At 45.4% G+C, this 19,494-nt stretch overlaps 1 protein-coding gene across 4 annotated transcripts in view; it reads right to left on the bottom strand.

The window, feature by feature from the left end:
• Positions 1 to 19,494, bottom strand: part of ACTN1 (actinin, alpha 1) — a 52,933-nt gene that overhangs the window by 8,616 nt on the left and 24,823 nt on the right. For all 4 annotated transcript variants that reach the window (XM_010574171.1, XM_010574172.1, XM_010574173.1 and 1 more), the window contains 10 exons: positions 18,772 to 18,853; positions 17,060 to 17,145; positions 9,497 to 9,589; positions 8,125 to 8,355; positions 7,448 to 7,595; positions 6,716 to 6,866; positions 4,147 to 4,255; positions 3,525 to 3,665; positions 1,402 to 1,584; positions 524 to 658 (listed from right to left, as the gene is read on the bottom strand). In XM_010574171.1, the coding sequence (XP_010572473.1) occupies positions 524 to 658; positions 1,402 to 1,584; positions 3,525 to 3,665; positions 4,147 to 4,255; positions 6,716 to 6,866; positions 7,448 to 7,595; positions 8,125 to 8,355; positions 9,497 to 9,589; positions 17,060 to 17,145; positions 18,772 to 18,853 (1,359 nt within the window). The remainder of the gene's footprint in view (positions 1 to 523; positions 659 to 1,401; positions 1,585 to 3,524; positions 3,666 to 4,146; positions 4,256 to 6,715; positions 6,867 to 7,447; positions 7,596 to 8,124; positions 8,356 to 9,496; positions 9,590 to 17,059; positions 17,146 to 18,771; positions 18,854 to 19,494) is intronic.

Here is a 19,494-nt window from a genome sequence, read left to right as displayed (position 1 = left end):
TACAGACATATTTCTGTAATTGCTCTCTTCTTTACAGCTCCTGCCATCAGTAATAGCTTTGTATTTTTCCATTTCATCAACTCCAATTACTTTAACTCAAATCTCACCTAAAGAGAGAAGAGCTCCCTTAACAATATGTCTCCTCTACTGATGTGTAATATGCTAATTGTATTTATTTTGTCATGTGTATCAAGACTATTGCTGTGAAAGCCGTTACAGAAAATATGCCTCTGATCTAGGGTTTTTAACTTGCTGCATATAAACACAACTCTATTAAAATACCAGTGTTCCCCATTTTAAGTCATGTTTTTTATCTCTGTACTAAAGAGTTAGGGGAAGAAAAGTACAAGAACTTCAGTAACTGGTATCAATCTTGGGATTCTCCATATTTTCTGTGAAACGTTCTCTTGCTATAACCTGAAGGAAGAAATGACCATGACAATGGTCAAGAAAGACCAAGGATAAGAATATCAGTGAGGATCACAGAGGAAAACATACTCTTTCAAAATGAGCAAAGCACTACCTCCATCTTGGTCTGGATCCAGGGTCCAATGACATTGGCTTGTGCACCAAACTGTTTACGAAGTCTTTCATTTTGCTGCTGGCGAGCATGTTCTTCCATCAGGGCTTGATCCCTTCTGGGAACCAGTTGCCGCACCTACAGCAAAGAGTAACAAAGCGTGCAGTTTATACATACAGAGGCACACGTATAGTAAATGTAGAAATTGGCACAAGGAAGGGAGGAGTGGGTGTTTGCACTGAAAACAAGCAGTCATATGGTTTAGGACATGGTGGGAAGGCTCATGGAACGTGAATCCTATCTGCTGTAGGGTGCACGCTGCAAACTCATCTCGGGCAATGGAAGACCAGAAGAAGCTTCCGTTCACCACTTGGGTTTTTGGTGGCTCATGTTAACTGAATTGCAGGACCCTGTTCAGATCTCACTTTGGTGATCTTGTTTGGTAGCAAGAACCATCAGCACAGCTGGTATGGAGAGTAGCTGCTCTTTTAGGATTACAGCAAGGGAAGGCTACTTGGCTGTGGACGTAAAACATCTGAAGGGTCTAATGGTGAAAAAGGATACTGAGTCACATGCCATACTTACGTGCTTGTCAGGTCAACTGAGGACTGAAAACCTCAAAGCTTTTAATTTAGCATCTTTCATTATAAAAATAGCAAGTAAAAGGGATCAAACATCCCTTAGGCATTTACATGAAAGATGTCTTCCACTTTCCAAGCACATGGCAACTGAGCCGAAAACAAATGACCAAAAAAAAAAAAAAAAAGCTCAGCAGTAAGCATGAGAGGGTAACTGAAGAGTAAATAATCCACTTCCTGGGGCCTCAGTGATTGAGCAGTGGCATCCGCCCACACTAACTTGCAAGGTTGGAAAGAACTCACATGTTCCCATTTGCCATTGATCTCATGTGGGGTGATCGTAGTGTAAGGATTTGTTCCTGCCATGTTGACATGGTATGTCTGGACAATCTTTGAGACTTCATTGTGGATTCCCAGGATGGCCTGTCGCTCCTTGTCGGCATCTGGCAAAGTGGCTTTGAACTGTTCGTGTGCTGTGGTCAATCCCTGCAGAAGGAAGGCAGCAGCAAAGGGAGGGTAAGAGCATTAGTTACTGAATAGCCTCTTCAGCAAATGTATCCCTGCAGAAGTAACTGCAAAAGCTTACATATTCCCAGGATACAAAGCAGGCTACTCTAACACACTTTTCAGGTTCTCTCAGCATCAGTGAACAGGCTGTTTTAAGTAGTTAAATGATGTGAAGTCTCATTTTCCCTCTGTTTCTGTCCCATGTTGACCAGTGACAGAGATCACATCCCAAAAAATGGTGGAATAATTCTGGCTCATAATTTAAGGGGAACTATTTCTCCAACACTGCTCAGTGACTGCCTGTCAGCCCCTTTGGGAAGAAGGTCTGACTACTAGCATTACTTTAAAGCAGTCATGTCTCACTAGTGTAAATGTGCCATGTTTTTCTTTTCCCACTAGGTATGCACTAGTTCTACACCTAAGATAATTCCAGATTAATAGTAAAAGTCAGATTTGGTCTGATCAGAGTCAGTTAGAACTAGGTAAAGGTCTTCAGCCAACTGCAAACTTGCACAGGAAACATATGCTCCTCCTGCTGAAAACCAGCTCCTTCTCCCTGAACACAACAGGCCCTTTCTGTTTCCCGTCTTGCTGCATTGCCCAGACTCTGCTCCAAGGACCGATGGCGGGGGCACGCTTGCTGGTAGTTTGTGGACAGCTGACAAGCCAGTTGGTCCTGGCTCATCTCCCACTGCTTCTACAGGCCTTCAAGGTACTTCATCCCAGATGCCTGGAAGATCAAGACTAGGGAAGCAAATGCAGGGAAAAAGGCAACAAAACAAGTGGGGGACAGAGAGGCATGTGCAGGGATAATCAAGGGAACAGTGTGGACAGGAGAAGGAATGAAAGTAAACTGTATAATTGACTACTCTTTTACAACACACACTGTAACTACTTTTTGTAAAATTCCTTCCTTACATGGTGACTCATTACATTGCAGCTGCTGCAGTGGCCATAGAGATGTAATGCAAGTCTAGGGGGCTGGGAAAGATATGGCAAACAGTCACAAAGAGATGATGGAAGTGTTTAAATGCTGTTCAGATTTGTTCTGCATTAATGAAAGACTTAATGAACCCCTTTGTTCAGGAGAGAAGGCTAGAAGAAACAAGTAGCAGCTCAGTAACAGAGCTGATACGAGGCTAGGGCTATTTCACTACCCCTTCACTGCCCTGGCTGTGTAGTGTCTCCTCTTGGTCTCCCATTCGCTGCCTCACTGATGGCCACATTGTTGTCAGCCATTCCTGCAAAGAGCTGACTTGGATTCTTTTCATAAGCCCATCAAGCAGGAGAAATAGAAGTCCCCACTGCAACCCAGGAAGAGTAATTCCTGCTCTCAAAGGTCTGAAAATTACCTGTAGATACCTCAAGCTGCTTTTGTAACACCCTTTCAGAAGGGGGAAAACTGAGATATTGTCTCTGTTGCCTTGCAGGAGGCAAGAAGACTTTTGCTTCAAATCCTAATCCACTACCAAAGCGGACAATTACTGCCCTCATGGCACGTCCTATCACATAGGACCAGATGACCTGGTCATGACATTGTATAGGGCAACTGACCTGCAGAACCTGTGAGCAGCATTAAGCTTTGCTTATGTGGGTTAAAAAAAACCCCAGAAGACCCTAAAAGAGAGAGTCACTCAATTTTCAGGCTTTCATTAATAAGACTCTGGAGTTACACTGAAAAATCCACTGTCACTTCTTTGTGTTCAGCTAGGATGGTGTGAGCACATTTCATACATATTCAGATCCAGGTTTTTGGAGGAAATCAAGGAAAAACATACTCCTTTTTGTTTCTTTTGCTAAGGCTCACTCACTAGAGCAGAAGTACCAAAACATGACCTACAAATTCGGCACCACTAGGAATCCAGGAGACCCGACTTCCCTCTATCCCAACCTGATTGGTGCAGATGACTACTCTGTACCTGGATCTCCTCAATGGTGTGAACAATGAACGTGTCCTGCAGGTCCTCCATGGCCCCTTCCATCCAGTTATTAAAAGGGGCAGCTCGTTTGGCATATTCCAGGTACAACTGGTCAATTGTTTCCAGTAGCTTCTCTGTCCTCTGCGCATGCACAAAAAAAAAGAAAGAAAATCAGAAAAAAATGGTTAGAGAAGAGTAATCATATAGATATGTGGGTTGTCTGAGCTGCTCTTTCCTTTCAGACCTAGGTGCTCCCAGGACAGCACTACAGTAAAAGTCTCTCTGCTGTTAAGAGATTATACACAGGATGGATTTTTTACTCTGATGGAAAAATCTGAGGTCTTTTGAAATAAAACAAGGACAGTCTTTTCAAGCAGAACAAAATTACAAAACACAGAAAAGTAGAAATAAATCAATAGCCTGAGCAAACGAATGGCACTATAATTGGGCTGGAAGGGGAAAAGCAGGCTAAATATACTGAAGTGTAGCCCTTGTTTACCATCCAGGATGTTCTAGGAGTGCACAAAAGAGCTGAAATTGGTTGCTCGTGCCTGCTGCAGCTTCCTTTCCACAAATGACCTACCCACGTAATCCCAAAGGTCCAAGTTGTAACAGGTCTCACCTCCAAGGCTTCTCTACGTTTCTGGGTTAGGGCACCCAGATTATCCCACTGATCACAGATCTTCTGGCACCTGGCATTGACACTGGGAGAGTCGTAATAGTCCAGCTCACTATAAGGGGTAGGGGAAAAAAGGACAAGAAGTCAAATAAATACCTTTTGGAGAAGAAAGAGAAACCCATTAGAAATCTTTATCAGCCTTCAGGACTGATTCAAAGAGCTCATGGTCTCTGCAAGCAAAGCGAGCCAGGAAGACAGCAGTCTCTCGTTTTGGAGACACTGTATGTTATAGTACATCAAACAGCACAGAACAGGAAGAAAAACAACCACCACCCAAGCCCTCAACAAACACTGGTGCTGGCTGCCTGATGGGAATAACTTGGCACTGGTGGAAGGGAGTATACACTTTTGCTCAAACTGAGAATAAACAGATTATGAGCAGAGCAATATGCCCCTGTATTCTGCTTAAGAACATCGTGCAGGCTAACCACCTGTATCTCGCACATCAGAATGGGCAGCAAAGATTTTACTATGAATGCAAAGAAACTGCTTAAGATCGTTCTACGAGTTGCATAGTACAGGTGCCAAGTAATAGCTAAATTACACAATCCATTCATTTATTTAGGACAATCCCAGAATTACAGTGTAGGTTTCTCTCCTATATGCCTGACAGGGAGTGCTTTGCTGAGATGTCTATAGGTTGGCACCCACAGAAGACAGGCTGGTAAGAGTATGGCTGGGGAAAGGAGAGCACGGGGGTAAGCTGAAGTTTCTGGTCTTGTATTGATTGCTTTGTGCTCTTGGTTCTGCACATGGTCAAAGAGGGAGAAACCGGCAGGCAGAGGGAGACCAGCCAAGCTGGGAAGTGTCAGCCTTGAAAGAGAAAGCAGAATAACTCACTGGGCTACTGAGTGACCCTGGGCCGTGTGATGAGCATTTCTCTAAGCAGGTTTAAACAGTTTCCTCTTGCCTCCCCCAGCCTTGTTTCTTCCAACCACGGTATTGCCCTTCTGAGGTGTGTGGGCACAACTGTTGATGGAGTCTTGCGGTAAACTAGTCAGGAAACCGATTTGGGCTAAAAATAACTTTTTCTTTGCTGGGTTTTTAATCCAGATCAGTTCCTTGATCTACTTTGCTGCAGAGCCAGCACTGCAGATGAAAGAACTGCTTCTGAAAGCCTGGCTTGTAACACACCCATGCTGGACCACTACTGCTGGGGAGTGGAATGTGCCATGCCCGCAAACACGCCTGGCATGGGCAGCTGCAGTGGCTTCCTCGAGACCCTCTCCATCTCCCTGGCAGTGTATTTCTGGGGGAGAAAAGAGCTCAGCCATGGTTTTTCAGGGCATGGCGTCTTTGCTGAGGTGGAAAATGGATTTTGGAAGGATGACAGAGCCGCTCTTCTCACACTTTGGAAGAAATCACCTCTCCCCCATATTAAGGCCCAGCCTTCCCTGTTGCTCTTAGAGCTGCAGCTGCTTTGGCTGGCATGTAGCATGTGCTTTGGAAGTGGCAGGTCAGCTAATGCTTGCTGACTAGCCAGCCTCGGTTTTAATCTTACTGACATGGAGGATTGCCTTGAACGCTCCTCCTGTTCCAAGGTCAATCCTCCAGTGGACAAGGGAGCAATTCCGTAAATCTGTGTTGTTAAAGGAGATAATGATCTTGATCCAATTATCCTGATTTTTTAGAGAAAAAACAGTCTTTCAGCCCAAAAGTACTGATCTTAGCCCAGACACTAACTTGACATAGGCCAGTGTGATATATAAATATTTTTAAAATAGGAAACAAAGTCAACGCCAAGTTGTTCAGACTGTTTTTGCCAAGAAACATGCACAGTTTCAAAATTTCTCTCCCTATGCTGCAGAGACCAGCTCTTTACCTGCCTGCTATCCCTAGTAATCAACTTCCTGCCCTGAGGAGACCCCATTTGTCCTGGTAACCTGTGTCACTCGTCACTCCAGGAAAGGGAGTGGAAGCGAAGGTTTCCAAGCCGGGGGAAGCAGGAAGGGAGCTGAGCTGCTGTGGGGATGCCCTGGAGCAAGTGCCGACCAGAGTCCATAGGTGTGGAGCTCCTGGGACAAAGAGCTGGGGGTGGCAGCAGAGGCCACGATGGGCTCAGGCATCAGCAGATTTTTTTTCCTGCCAGAATAAGGAGGATTTTTTTGATAAAAGAGAACAAACTGAAGGCCTGCTATGCTCTGTTGTTTTCTACTGTTCCTGGAAAAGTATGACGGCGTTACAACTCTGAAACCTAGCAGGCACCAGCGGCAGGTCAGACTCTTTAGGAAAGGGTTCACAGCAGCATAACGAGCTGGAAGAAACTTGGAAACTTGGCTTGGGGATATAATTCTGCCACCCCCTCATCAGCACCCACGACTCATCCATTTTCTGGCCTGCTCTTGTGGTGCGTCCGGATACTGGAGAGCAGTATCCTAGATACCGTTTGGAAACACTGGGACTTCCCAACATTTTTGTATGGAGATTGATTTATGGCTCGCCAGAGGGCAGAGGGCAACGCTGATTAAGCCTCTCTGGCCACAAGGATGGGATGTGTGCCGGGGTGCCGTACTTGAGCTCTTGTGCAATAGCAGCAATCTGTTCCACGCGGTCCTGGTGTGCAGCCAGGTCGCTCTCAAAGGCCTCATGTTTCTTCAGCAGGGCCTTTATCTCCGAGAGGGTAGCCGTTTCGTAATCCTTCTGCTGCAGCATTGCTTCCTTACCTGGGGAGGGAGCCAAAGGACAGGAGAATGAAGGGCAGGACCCAATGCCCCCAGAGCCATCTCCCCATCCCGGAGGCCCTCAAAAGGGCATCTGCCCCACTCCAGACACCCTGCTCGAGGCTTGCCCTCATGTGTGCTGGCCTAGAGATGCACAATCCTCACTTTCAAATCACAGAGCGTGAGTCTGCCATTAGCAACAGTGAAGGGCACATAGTGGAGCTCAAGCCAGTGCTGTGACAGTTTATACTGGACTAGTCTCAGTGTATGCAAACTGGGCTATGCTGGTCCTGTAAATGCCAGCCGTAACATTTACTGTACGGTAACTTTTCCTCTGCTCTGTAGCTCTTTTCTATCCAAAGTTCTCACTTTGCAACTGTTAGGGAATGCCAACGTGGCCGTGTTATGTAGCAGAACAGAGATCAAGCTGATTTTCATACATTCTTTTCTAATAAAGTAAGAAACGAACGTAGCATTCTTGAGAGGAAAATCTCATGGAAGCACCTATGCATGATCCATCTCTTCCTCCCTACATAACGGACAGCACTATGTCAGGCGATACGAAGCAGGTAGGTTGGCATTACCATCTGTCCAGGACTCATGAATGGATGCCTTCTGCCGGAACTTCTCTGCCAGGTGATCCAGCCTCTCTAGCCTCCGGATCTCATTCAACAACCACTCCTCATAGCCCTTCTCAGCCTGCTCTAGGCCACCCCAGGCATTGTTTATATCCTAGAGACAGAAGCACAAGAAGAAAAGGCATTTTAGAAGATAGGGGGAAAGATGTACATCAGCATTAGTCTCCATGAGCTATATGGCTCCAACTGGTTGGAGGGAGTAGATGTAGGCTTTTAATCTCATAGTGTTGTGCAAACAGGTCAGGAAGACGAAGTGCCAGACTTAAGATAAGCAGGACTAGCAGTGTCAGGATATACCTGTCTGCACGAGAGTCCCTCTCGAAACACTTCCCCACATGAAACTTCAACAAAACCATTTTTCAATTAGAAAAAATAAGAGGCACCTAGACATCTCCTCATAAAGACATGCAACTTGTGAAGAGCCTCAGTCTGGTTTAGATACAGGGAAGCAATGATCACTTGACCCTCTCTTATTATAGCCTCACTGAACTATATTCTGTAGGGTTCCTACCACAGAATAGCTCACTCTGAAGTTGGGGTATGCTCTGCCCACCCATGGGCACAAAAGGAGTCCCATTTTTTAGGCATGGTTGGGGTATATACGAGCAGTTAGCCCCACTCACCGAGACCATTTTCCCTTCTGAAGGCATGAAGGCTGGCCTGTTGCTGAGCCGCAGCTTGGTCTGCAAGGTGTTGAAATTGATCTCAAGTTGGCACTTCTCTTGGACCTTGGGGGGCTTGTGCAGGCGGCGGTAGTCCCGGAAGTCCTCCAGTTTCTGCTGCATGGCTTGCATGGTGTTCTCTGGGGCCCGGTTCTCCAGCCAGGGGATGGTGCGACGGATCCACTCCAGCAGCTGGAAAGAGCAATGACAAGCCTCGAACTGAAAATTGTGTCAAAACTACAGGTGTTGCTCTGAATTCATTAGGGACAGTTTACTTCTATGTTTGCTGCCAGAAAGATTCTCCCACCAGCAGGGCTTGTAAAGAAAAGTTTGCCAGCTTTTTTGGATGCATTTTTTTTTAATGAGCAGCCCATTCCCTACCACGCTAAGTAGTACTGCTTGTTGCAGTACTGCCAATCCAACATGCTTAAGCCATAGCTTTCACACAATCAGGACCAAACTATGTCCTCAGATTACACTAAAGCCTTAGAGTTTTGCTAGACTGTTGCATAACTAAAGGATGCTGTAAGTCATATTATCTCCAGAAGGGTCTGACAGGAGAAATCAAGTTCTTGCCTCCAGTTACACTTTTCCCACTCTAGCTTCCTTGAAGTCAGTGTTGCTCTTTGAAAAGCTCTCTTTAGCAAATCTATCTGAGGAGCCAGCAAAATGCTAATGCAATAGACAGTTTATACTGTGAATGGAGTAGTGTCCTATGCTTTTCAGACCAGGCTGAAACCAGGCTCATGGGCTATGTTTGCTCTTCTGTTCTCCATATTCCCCTCCCTACTTATCTTCCACAAACACAGTCCAGTCCATGTTCGGTCACTTCTGTAGTTTCACAGCTGTCAGTCTGTCAGCCTTCTCAGTTAACCAAAGCAGCCTCCAGCTTGTATCTTACACAGATTCTTTCCAACTATCAGCAAACGCATATTTCTTTCCTCAATTATCTCTAACTTCCATTCTCTCCGATCCAATTCATGACTTCTGCAGTACCTCAGCATACAATCTGTATGAAAGATGTTACAAAATTGTATAGTCCTGAGGAATGCAACTTAGACCAGCTTGATTCTTTCTTTAATTTTAGCATTTCTGCAGCTGCTCTTATTAAACTGATAAACTCAAAGCTGCTCTATGGAAGCTTTCTGTTTTAAAGCAGATTGCTCTTCCCTTTAAGATAAGTTCAATCTTTAATTTTTCTCAAGCTAGAAGGGGGGAAAAAAAAGGATTTTCCAGGAAAACATGGGCCAATAGCATTCCCCAAGATTAGTTATCAGCATTAAACGCAATTCCTTTCCACCACCCAGAAACCAACAGCACCATGGACACCTACATCACTGGCCAGTTTTTCATAGTCTTCCATGAGCTGTTCATTTTCTTGGTTGACTGCCAGCACCTTGCAGATACGATTTGCTGCTGTCTCCGCCTGACAAAGAGAAGAAAAACAGAAGAAGGGAAAAGTGTGAATAAAAAATATAAACCAAAGCTTGCAGCTTAGCTTCCTGCTACATACCTGCAGGTAAAGTCTCCTACCCTTGGCTCTAGCAACCTGTCTGCACTTCAAAACATCTGTCCTCACCTCTTTGCTTTCCATCTGACCTTCTACAATAATTTATTTTTCCCTTCTCAGGTGAATAAATTACTTCAGAGATTCTCAGCTCTACTGATCCCACCCTATGTGTGGTGAGACAACCACATTTCTATGCCTTTTCTGAAGCTGATTCTATGAGAGGGCCCTGTTGTTTGCTTCCTACCAGAGGGCCCCTGGCTGCCTCTTTACAAAGACAGGGGGTTTCTGCCACCACCTCCACTGCCCTCACCAGCATTCAGAGCTGCAACACCAGTAACTGAGTGGTGTCAAGCTGATGAGACTCTCTACATGCTTTTATACCAGGAAAGAACTACCTAAACAGGGTTAATCCATAGACTGGACTTTGGAAAATTCCTAATTCTGTTTGGAAGATAAAGTGGTAGATACTCTTCTTAACCTTAAATTCTGCCCAGCAGAGCTGTCTTCAAGCTTTCCCTGTATTTCTGGCACTCATTACAGGGCCACCTCCTCCAGCATCTTGCCACATGACACCTACCATGTATTCAAGGTCTCATGATCCAGCTGAGGATTTTTTTTTTCTCCTTTCCGGGTAATCTTTCTGCTTACTCTCCCAAAACAAGTCTCACCAAAAAAGAGCCTGTTATTACTATTTAGGTTGTTTTTTTCCATTGTGGGACCAAAACCTTGTTCTCTGCAGGGAGTTGAACATGTTAAAACATGAATTTGGAACAAAGTAAGGATCAGAAAAATCCCAGCTATGAACTCAGGAGCAGCCAGTCTGCCCTGGAGTGCCATGCATGTGTTTGGCATGGGGAACATACAGCGGGCTGATCCTTGCACAGCATGTACCTGTGGATATCACCTCCCTTTATCATTATCATGGTGGGTGCCATGCCACAAAGACCCGGGGGATATGCCCCTGTGAGGGGTGTCAGGGGATTGCTCAGCACCCTCTTACCACAGTACAGCTATTGCCCTGATGATCTGTTTTTAATTAAAGTTTGTAATTTAATGGGGTGGGTTTTGATATCCAGAGAAAACTTTATAGACACTGGGGAAGGTCCTAGAGCTACCCACGGGGCCTCTGTGGAGTAGTCCTCCTTACAGAGGCTAAGTGGAGATGAAGAGGAGAGTGTACATGCCAACACCACAACAGACCAATTGAGAATGCTGTGTCCTGCCTTAAAACTTTGTGTGGGACTGATGCCAAAAGAAGTTTTGCTGAGCTTATAGCTGGCAAGATTCAACCTTTTTCTATTTTTAAAAGGCCTTTTATTATATATTTATTCAATCTCCAAGGCCATTTGAGAAAAATCCTCTATTTTTTGCAGCTGATGCGAGGCAACAAGAATAGCAATAAAGTCATAGGCTATACAGAGATGTATAGATTGCTAAGGTCCCAGGGGGTCTGGCAATCTTATTCATTTGTAAGAAGCTGTAAAAACATATTCAGTCATCTATCCCTTCACTAAAGTGGGCCAGCTAGCAGATACACAGATATTAACCAATTTAAAACATATCAGAGGGACCTGTACAGGAGAAAGAGCAATTTAACTTAAAAAAAAAAATAATCTGCAAAAAGTGCAAATGATGATTACATTTAAGAGAGTTTGTATTTTGATCTGTTTTTAACTAAAGTTTTTACTTTAATGGAGTGGGGTTTGGTATCCAGAGAAAACTTTATAGACATATGTCCTGGGTTTGGCTGGGATAGAGTTAATAATCTTTCTAGTAGCTGGAATAGTGTTATGTTTTGGATTTAGTACAAGAATAATGTTGATAACACACTGATGTTTTTCAGTTGTTGCCAAGTAGTGTTTATACCAAGTCAAGGATTTTTCAGCTTCTCATGCCCAGCCAGCAAGAAGGCTGGAAGAGCACAACAAGTTGGGAGGGGACACAGCCAGGACAGCTGACCCAGACTGGCTAAAGGAATATTCCACACCATGTGTCGTCATGCCCAGTATATAAACTGGGGGGAGTTGGGCTGGGGGAGGGGGGCAGATCGCTGCTTGGGAAGTAACTGGGCATCGGTCGACGAGTGGTGAGCAATTGCATTGTGCATCACTTGTTTTGTTTATTCCAATTATTTTATTATTATTGTCATTTTATTATTATTATCATTATTGTAATTTTATTATTATTATCATTATTCTTTTCTTCCTTTCTGTCCTATTAAACTGTTCTTATCTCAACCCACGAGTCTTACTTTTTTTTTCCCCTGATTCTCTCCCCCGTCACACTGGGTGGGGGGGAAGTAAGCGAGCGGCTGCGTCGTGCTTAGTTGCTGGCTGGGGTTAAATCATGACAACATGGAACCAAACAGTGTGTCAAAAAGACATTGCCAGAGCCCTACCATGATGTGCTTAGTGACTGCAGGGAACTGCTGGTGCCAAATGTTTCTCTCAATCACCCCAGGAGAGGAGCTCCCTGCACACTCTTAACTTTCTTCTTTTTACACCCCAGGAGCTCACTGCAGCAGCAGCCAGCTGTGCAGGAGGGACCCCATTTCACAGAGGCATATTGACATGTACCCAACGATAGATTTCCTCCAGCTGCCCAAGTTTTTAAATATGTGCATGTGTATATATATATATATATATACGTGTTGAACATCTGCCCAAACACAAAAGCCCTCCGAATGTCAGCAATTACGACATTATTTGTATTATGCTAACGGCTGAAGTGTACAGGCTTTCTCTCCCCTACCAGTACTTGCTTCTCAATGGTTCTTGCCTACTCCAGACTGCTCTATGCAACAGTGTGCTGCTGCTGCAGCAGCAGGAAAGGCTCTGTGGCCACTATCACCATTAATGTCATGAGCAATGCGTTGCACTGACTTGCTCTGAGCAAGGCAGGACAAAAGGATCCCAGTGCTTTCAGGTAACCTCCACAAATACCTCCCACGCTGCTGCTAATGAGCTGATCTGTGATGATGGCAACCTCAGTGAAACACTTCCAGGTAAAGGAAGAGTGGCTCGCTAAGATATTTATATGATGCCAAGGCAGCTCCCCCTACACCTTCGTTAGTGGAGTGAAAAAAGTAATTTTGACTTCCCCACACTGCTAAAAGCAATGATGCATTTAGGATGCTCACACTAGCTCCAAACAAGCCAGGATGCTCACAAGGCATGGAGCACCACTGAGAAAATGCACCATCCTGGGGTTTGGAAGCTGCATACCTGTATTCTCAGAGAACTTGTGTAAGCTGATCAGCTTCACTGAAGCATCGTGCTGACACATTAATACTGCTTGCACTCAGAGACTGTGGGGAGGGCAAGCCCAGGGCATTCTGCTTGATACCACACTGCTGTGTGATATGCATGTGATGTCTGGTGGACTCAAAATGGAAATGTGAATAGCCAAAGTAGCAGTAATTTCTCTGCCTTTTGTCTTTTCTGTACTTCTCAACCCTGACCTGGACTGCCTAGCTGTCTCTCTAGCTCATGGATCCAGGTCTCTTTGCTGAGAAGGATCATAAAGGAAGGCACTCCCACAGTGTGCTACACAGGGAAGATGCCTTCCTGTTGCCGTCCTCTGGCCCCAGAGGACCACTCCAGAATACTGTATGCTAAACACAATCTCTTAATAAAATGGTAAAACGTTAGTTAGAAATTTTCACCCCAGAAATTAAGTTTACAAAATATCAAGCCAACCAGTAGTTGCATGCATTTAGTGTGAAAGTCAGAAGCAGTTAGGAAACAAGCAAACCAACCAAAGCAAGTATACCTACAAATATATATATATAAAATGGCATAAAGAAAAAGCAGCCATCTACACACACGTCAGGCTGGGGACCCTGTACCTTCAAAAGCTCAGTATAAGAGAGTGAAAGAAGCAGAAAGCAGCTCATGGGACTTCCCTTCAGGACTGGTGGCAGTAATGAAAAATCTGAATGAAAAATGGAGCAATATCACAGTAAGTCACCTAACCATGCACGAGGTGGTAAGACATTACAGTCTGGGCTGGGGCTTGTACTCAGTAATCACTTTGCATTTGCCCAGGGGTTTGAATCTGCGTCACTCAGCAGCTGGCTAATGCACAGCTAGGGCAGCTCCAAAAAGGAGCTGTGCCCCTTCTGCCAGGGCACAGTTGAGTTGCTGGCCCATCAGGACTGCTAAAAAATTAAATCTTCAGTCTTCCCTGTAAGCCAGTTAGACTACACAGGATTGAAGCTTTAATAACTAAGAAGCTCCAGCTCTAGTTCTTGCCCCAGCTACTTGGTTCAGGTCCTGAGGCAGTAAAAGGTTGTTTTCAGTTATCCCAGGAGACCTAGCATCCACCTAAATTGCTGATGAGAGCATGGGACCTACTGAGCAGGTTTCCACATCGTGGAATGGGTAGAGAGGGAAGAGGAAGGCATTGGTGAGGGGCACAGCTGCTCCTGCAGCAGGCCACAACCCTCCTCATATTGTGGTTTGCAGTTTCCTCAATCAGGAGTTCTTCAAGTTAAGCAGAAAGCTTGGAGCTGTCCCTCAGGGGCACTTGGCAAACAGCAGGCCTTATCACAGGGCTGGCATAAGTTCTGAGACTACAGTCTTCCTGGGCAAGTATCAGCTGGCTGGAGTTTGCAGCCTGGTCTTAAGGGTTTTGAACCATTCACAAAGCAGGATCCTAGTGGAAAAGTCATGACTACACAAATTACGCCAAATGGGCAAGTCTACTGCACTGCTGTGGGACATATTCCCAGTTCCTTGGAAACAAGACAGTATCACATAATTTATATGAAACAGGGCAGAGAACACAAAGCTTGAACTAAAGAGCTGCTCCCTGGAACCTGCTGCCTGCGTTTGCCCTCTGAAAGCCAGCATCAGCATGGTATCTGCATCAATGCTAAGACCATCAGCACTGCTCTGTACAAAAGAGATGGACTCTTCCTGGAGCCAAGTTAGCCCTCAAGCTGGGCGACACATGGAGTGTGTCTCAAAGAGAAAAGGCCTAGTGAGAGAAAGAAGTTGTGGCTGGGGGAAACAGAGATTTTACATCTGTTCGTAACATGAAGAATGCAGTCTTCAACTTCAGATTTTATTGTTCCAAAGCCTACAATCTGAAATCAGCAGTGATCTTGTGGAAAGGCTGCAGCTCAGCCAGGCTATGGCATGGGAGGAAAGCATGGATGTTTTTATTCTATTCAAAGGATTGCAGGGAAATTGCTGTTTTGGGGGAAGTTTGCCCAAAGGCAAACTGTGACTATATGGTTCCTCTGGGGACAAATGTCCCAATGCCAGACCAAAAGACTCTGGAGTAAAGAGGAAGCAGAGGAAGAAGGACTGAAGTTATGGAAATGGGTAAAGCAAAGAGAAATAAAACATATAGGTGGTTTGGGAAACAGAGGACAATAACCAGGAAGAAGCAAGGAATGGAGAAGTGTGTGAGTTTGCGAAAGCTCAAGTCCTGGTAGGAATGGACTTTGTGGCTGGAGCACAAAAGTGCTATGTAACCAGCACACAGATGATTGAGCCTAGGAAAAGACCACTGACCTAGCAGGGGCTGAGTGTGGAAGGCAGGATGGCAGCTCAGGGAGGAGCCTGTGATTTCCTGGAGTAGGCTGATTTGATTGTGGTGTTTCTGGAGGCGCACCACCTGGCCAGGATGATGCCCACTAGTCACTGAAAGGGTACTGACTCTGTCAGACCAGACATTCATTCATCTTTCAATGCCAGCTTTACCAAATGCTGTCTCCACCGCTGGGGTATGAAACTGGAGGGAAGGAGCAGCTCAAGTCTGTCTGAAAGGACATTTACATCACTTCTCCAGTAAGACTACAGATGGCACATCCAAATGCATCGCTGGATGCATCGGGCTTCCCTGGAAATGCCCTGGGGCGGACGGGGGTCTGGCGCATTCCTCGGTGGAGAGGAGCGGTGGGCAGGGCGGGGAGAGGGGAGGGGGTTGTTAGCGGTAAAGTCTCACCTTCTGCGCCCCTGAGAAGGCGTGGTAGTAACATGAGACATAGGTCATTATGGCCTTCTCATCCGGCCTTAGCGTGCCTATAATATCTGTGCAGAGAAGGAAAAGAGGTTGAAAGGATAAAGTAAGAAGCAGCACATAGAATAAAACAAAACAGTCATGGGTGGTGTGAGAGAGGGGGAGAAAACTTCCCATCATGCATTGCAGGACAGGCCAAACAGATTTCCATGCGGAGAGCTGGGAATTCGGATCAGAAGGTGGCTAGCAGCGTTGGCTTGTGGCTCAAAGCGGCACCCCTCCCTCTCACCCGCCCAATCCAGGGTGATCCCGAGCTGAGGATCTGGGCTCTGCACCTTCACAGCTGTGGTCTGGGGGCCTTGCCCAAGTATGCAAATAGGCTGTTTGGAGGTTTGAACGCCCTGTGCTCAAGGCCCTTCTGTACGCCGAGGAGCTAGAGATCAGAGCCTTCCTACGCAGTGCACTTCCTACGCAGTATCTGCTCTGCTGCAACACGCACTGCCTGTTCTTATGGCACTGAAGTACAGGCGCCTGCTTGGTTTTGGCGAGAGATATTTACAAGGTTTCACCTACAAAATGTTTTCCTTGAGTGACTCCATTACCAACAGGAAAATGGCTAAGCCAGACACAGCAAGGACTCAACTGCCTGATTTCCAGCATGGTGGGTGAGAAAAGAGGAAAAAAAGAAACAAATGAACAAAACCAGGCATCTCGGTCACGATAAGCAATGCTCTGTTTGCAAAATTACCACGGATGTACTTGTTGGACATGCTTTCTAAGCCCCAGGTGAACTGGGACTGGGTTTGTGGCACAACTTGAGAAAGCAGCAGGTTCAGACCTTGAAGCAAGGGTGCGGGAACCTGCACCATACGTAACGTAAAAGATAAAGCTTTGGGTATTCATTGAACCCTTCATAAAACCACTAAGTCAGCTCTGTTTCTTCACCTTTGAAAAAGAAAAAAAAAAGAAAAAGTGAATATGTATCAGCATTGTTTCCAGTGGGGGCAGGCTGCAGTGTCCTGCTGAGCAGAGCATCTATGTGTTGGTCTCCACCTTTGTGAGACCAAGCATCCTAGCTCAGATTTCCAAGGAACAGGGGGCGTAGGTCCTCAGCTGTCAGTGCAGCAGTTCAGAAGGCAAATGGAGAAGGCAAAGCTCCCCACTCCCTTGGATTTGTGTGTGTGCCAAGGTGCTGGTATATGTAAGTGTCACTGACTATAGGGAAATGGGACTCCTGGCTCCCTGGCCCCACATATTATGTCTGGGGCACCACTTTGAACCAACAGCCAACTCTACCAAGAGCATAATAATAAAGATGCCCGTAGCTAGAGAGGAGAGAGAGAAAGAAAAAAAGGTTTGGACATTAGCAACGGCACCAGGTGTGCTCTGTGGAGGGAGCTTGGGATCCTGCGATACCTTCTGGGCTCCTGAGAAGGCGTGGTAGAAGCTAGAAACATAGGTCATGATGGCTTTCTCGTCAGGACGGGCAGTTCCAACAATGTCTGTCAAAAAAAACCTCACGTTAAGAGCATAATCAACTGATGTAAGGAAAGCAAAGGAGAGGGAGAACCACAACTGTCCAGGAGGCCTGCTGGGGTATATGCTTGTCATAGCAACTTCACAGGGCTTCCCAGCATTCCCCAGAAGATGTGTCTCTCTCAGAAGCCAGGATCACCCTCCTGGTTCCCCTCCCTCATGATAAAATTGCTTCCAGGGTCTGGCCAGGCTAATGCAGCCATATGTCAGCATGTCTCGTGTCACAGCAGTTCCCCATCCTGAGAACATTACTGTGAATGCTGGGTTGAATCAATCCAAACTGGCAGCAGGTTGACATGGCTTTTATAGACATATTATACTGCAATTCCTCCATGCAGTTCTTCAGGAAAGATCCTTTCTCCCTTCCTTTCCATGCCCCTGTCCTCCATTTCAACACAATCATGGCTTGAATTTCAAAAGGCCCTTTCATTAGTTTCAGGGGAAACTCAACACCTCCAGAGATCAGAATTAATGGTGTGGAGGAATGCACATTAGCTCCACTCCATGAGGGAGGAGAGTGATCAGGAAAGAGCAACGGGAGGTCCTGCAAGGGGCTCTCTTTATCATTGCTAGCTTTGCTGAGATCAGAAGCTAGATCCGCTTATTTTGGAGGTGGCTTTGTTTCCTACAGAATGGAAAGAAGCACTTGAATCTAATCCAGAAACCTCATGATTTTTTGTGACCTCAGCATGATGAATGTAGGGAAAGCAAGACTCATCCCTGGGGATGGGAAATACTACTTAAGAATATGAACATCCTAGTTACCCAAATACAGGTTCACTGGGTTCAGCTGCCCTATCCCCACCTTTCCTCCTTGTTCCTCTCACTCCCTTATTTAACAAAAGCCTTTAACTGCTTCTCCTGTCCAAACCAAGCCTGAAATACAGCTTCTACCATTGAAACCAGCTGGCTTCAGGCAAACAGCCAACAACCAGTGAACTATTTCAGGCTGTTATTTGTACTCCAGAGTTACAGTCTTCTAAGTCTATTGCCAAGCTGGTCCTGACAAGGCTCTGAAAAGTAATCCTTGCTGTCCCAGTGGCCTCGGGGAAGCAATCACGGTCAGCAGCAAAAGCACCTCTGAACAACATGGATCTCTGCCTTGGTCTCCAGACCCAGTCGGTGAGGGATCTTCATGCCCAACACTTCTGAGTAGTCAAGAAGCAGCAGTTTATAATACTGATATCATGCCCCCAAAAGAAAGATTGCCAGAAAGAGCCCAGAAAAAAAATTCTGGAGCAAAAGGAACACAGTCCTACACCATGCATTAACTCAGTATTAAGCCTGACTCTTGAAAGGGAACACTTCAGTCAGCAGTGGACATAGCCAGGTGTTACTCATCTCTGCCTAGTGTATCAACCCCAGGTTAAGATCTCCACACCAGACTCAGAAGACTGAGGGGCACAGGAGGAAGAGGGAAGCAGAACATGTGATCCTTTATTCCACTGTAACTTTTTCCCTATACATTTAGTATGTGGTGACGGAGGGAGCATTCAGAGGTTACTGAATTCTTGTACAATACAAGTCCACCTAGAAGAAGTGGGAAATTTCTTGAGAAAAAGCAAGTTAAAAGCCACTGTGTTCTACTTTACCTTCTGCATCCAGCATCTTGGGAATATCCAGATATTTCTCAGCCACGTCAAAAGCTGTGTTTAGATTAGTGAGAGGATCATCCTGGGAAAGAAACAGAGCCAGAGCATCAGCATCAACTTGTAGTAAGGTATACAGCATTTCTCTCAAAACAGGGCTATTGTGCTTGGTTTGTTCAGGTAACTGTGCTGTCCAGACAAAATTATGTGTGAATCCTCATGTAGCAGGATGAAATAATTAGCTTCCTTTTGAAAGCAGAGCCTGGAGACTCATGATATGATTATTAACATATAATCTATGCACTTGCAACAAGAAGGAATAATAAATTTTGTCTTGAACCTAGTTTAAAGTAAAATTAGCTTCACATCATACTGATAGTAAACGGCCATATCTCACATTTACAGCTCATGCTTGTATTAGGTTTGCAATTTCCATTTTAAAGAACTGCAGAGCAGTGTATCTGTTAGAACATCTAAGCAATACTAAAATAGTAACAACATCTGCAACGGGTGCTGTCCTTAGCTAGTGTACAGTTTGTTGAACACCAGTTGAGTGGGAGGAAGAGAAATGTTTTAACAAATCTCTACAAAATAAATATATATAAAAGTACCCATTTTGTCTGAGTATTGCTTTTCCTCCTAGGTGCTGCACAGGACTTGTCATTTCCTTAGTACATTTCTATTCCTCTATATATAAAACTTCTGATGTGGCAGGATGCACTTCAG

The sequence above is a fragment of the Haliaeetus leucocephalus genome, unplaced genomic scaffold, assembly GCF_000737465.1.
Source record: "Haliaeetus leucocephalus isolate CR32 unplaced genomic scaffold, Haliaeetus_leucocephalus-4.0 Scaffold417, whole genome shotgun sequence".
Taxonomy (NCBI): domain Eukaryota; kingdom Metazoa; phylum Chordata; class Aves; order Accipitriformes; family Accipitridae; genus Haliaeetus; species Haliaeetus leucocephalus.
The sequence above is the reverse complement of the archived record's forward strand: the minus strand, read 5'-3'. Positions and strand labels throughout refer to the sequence as shown.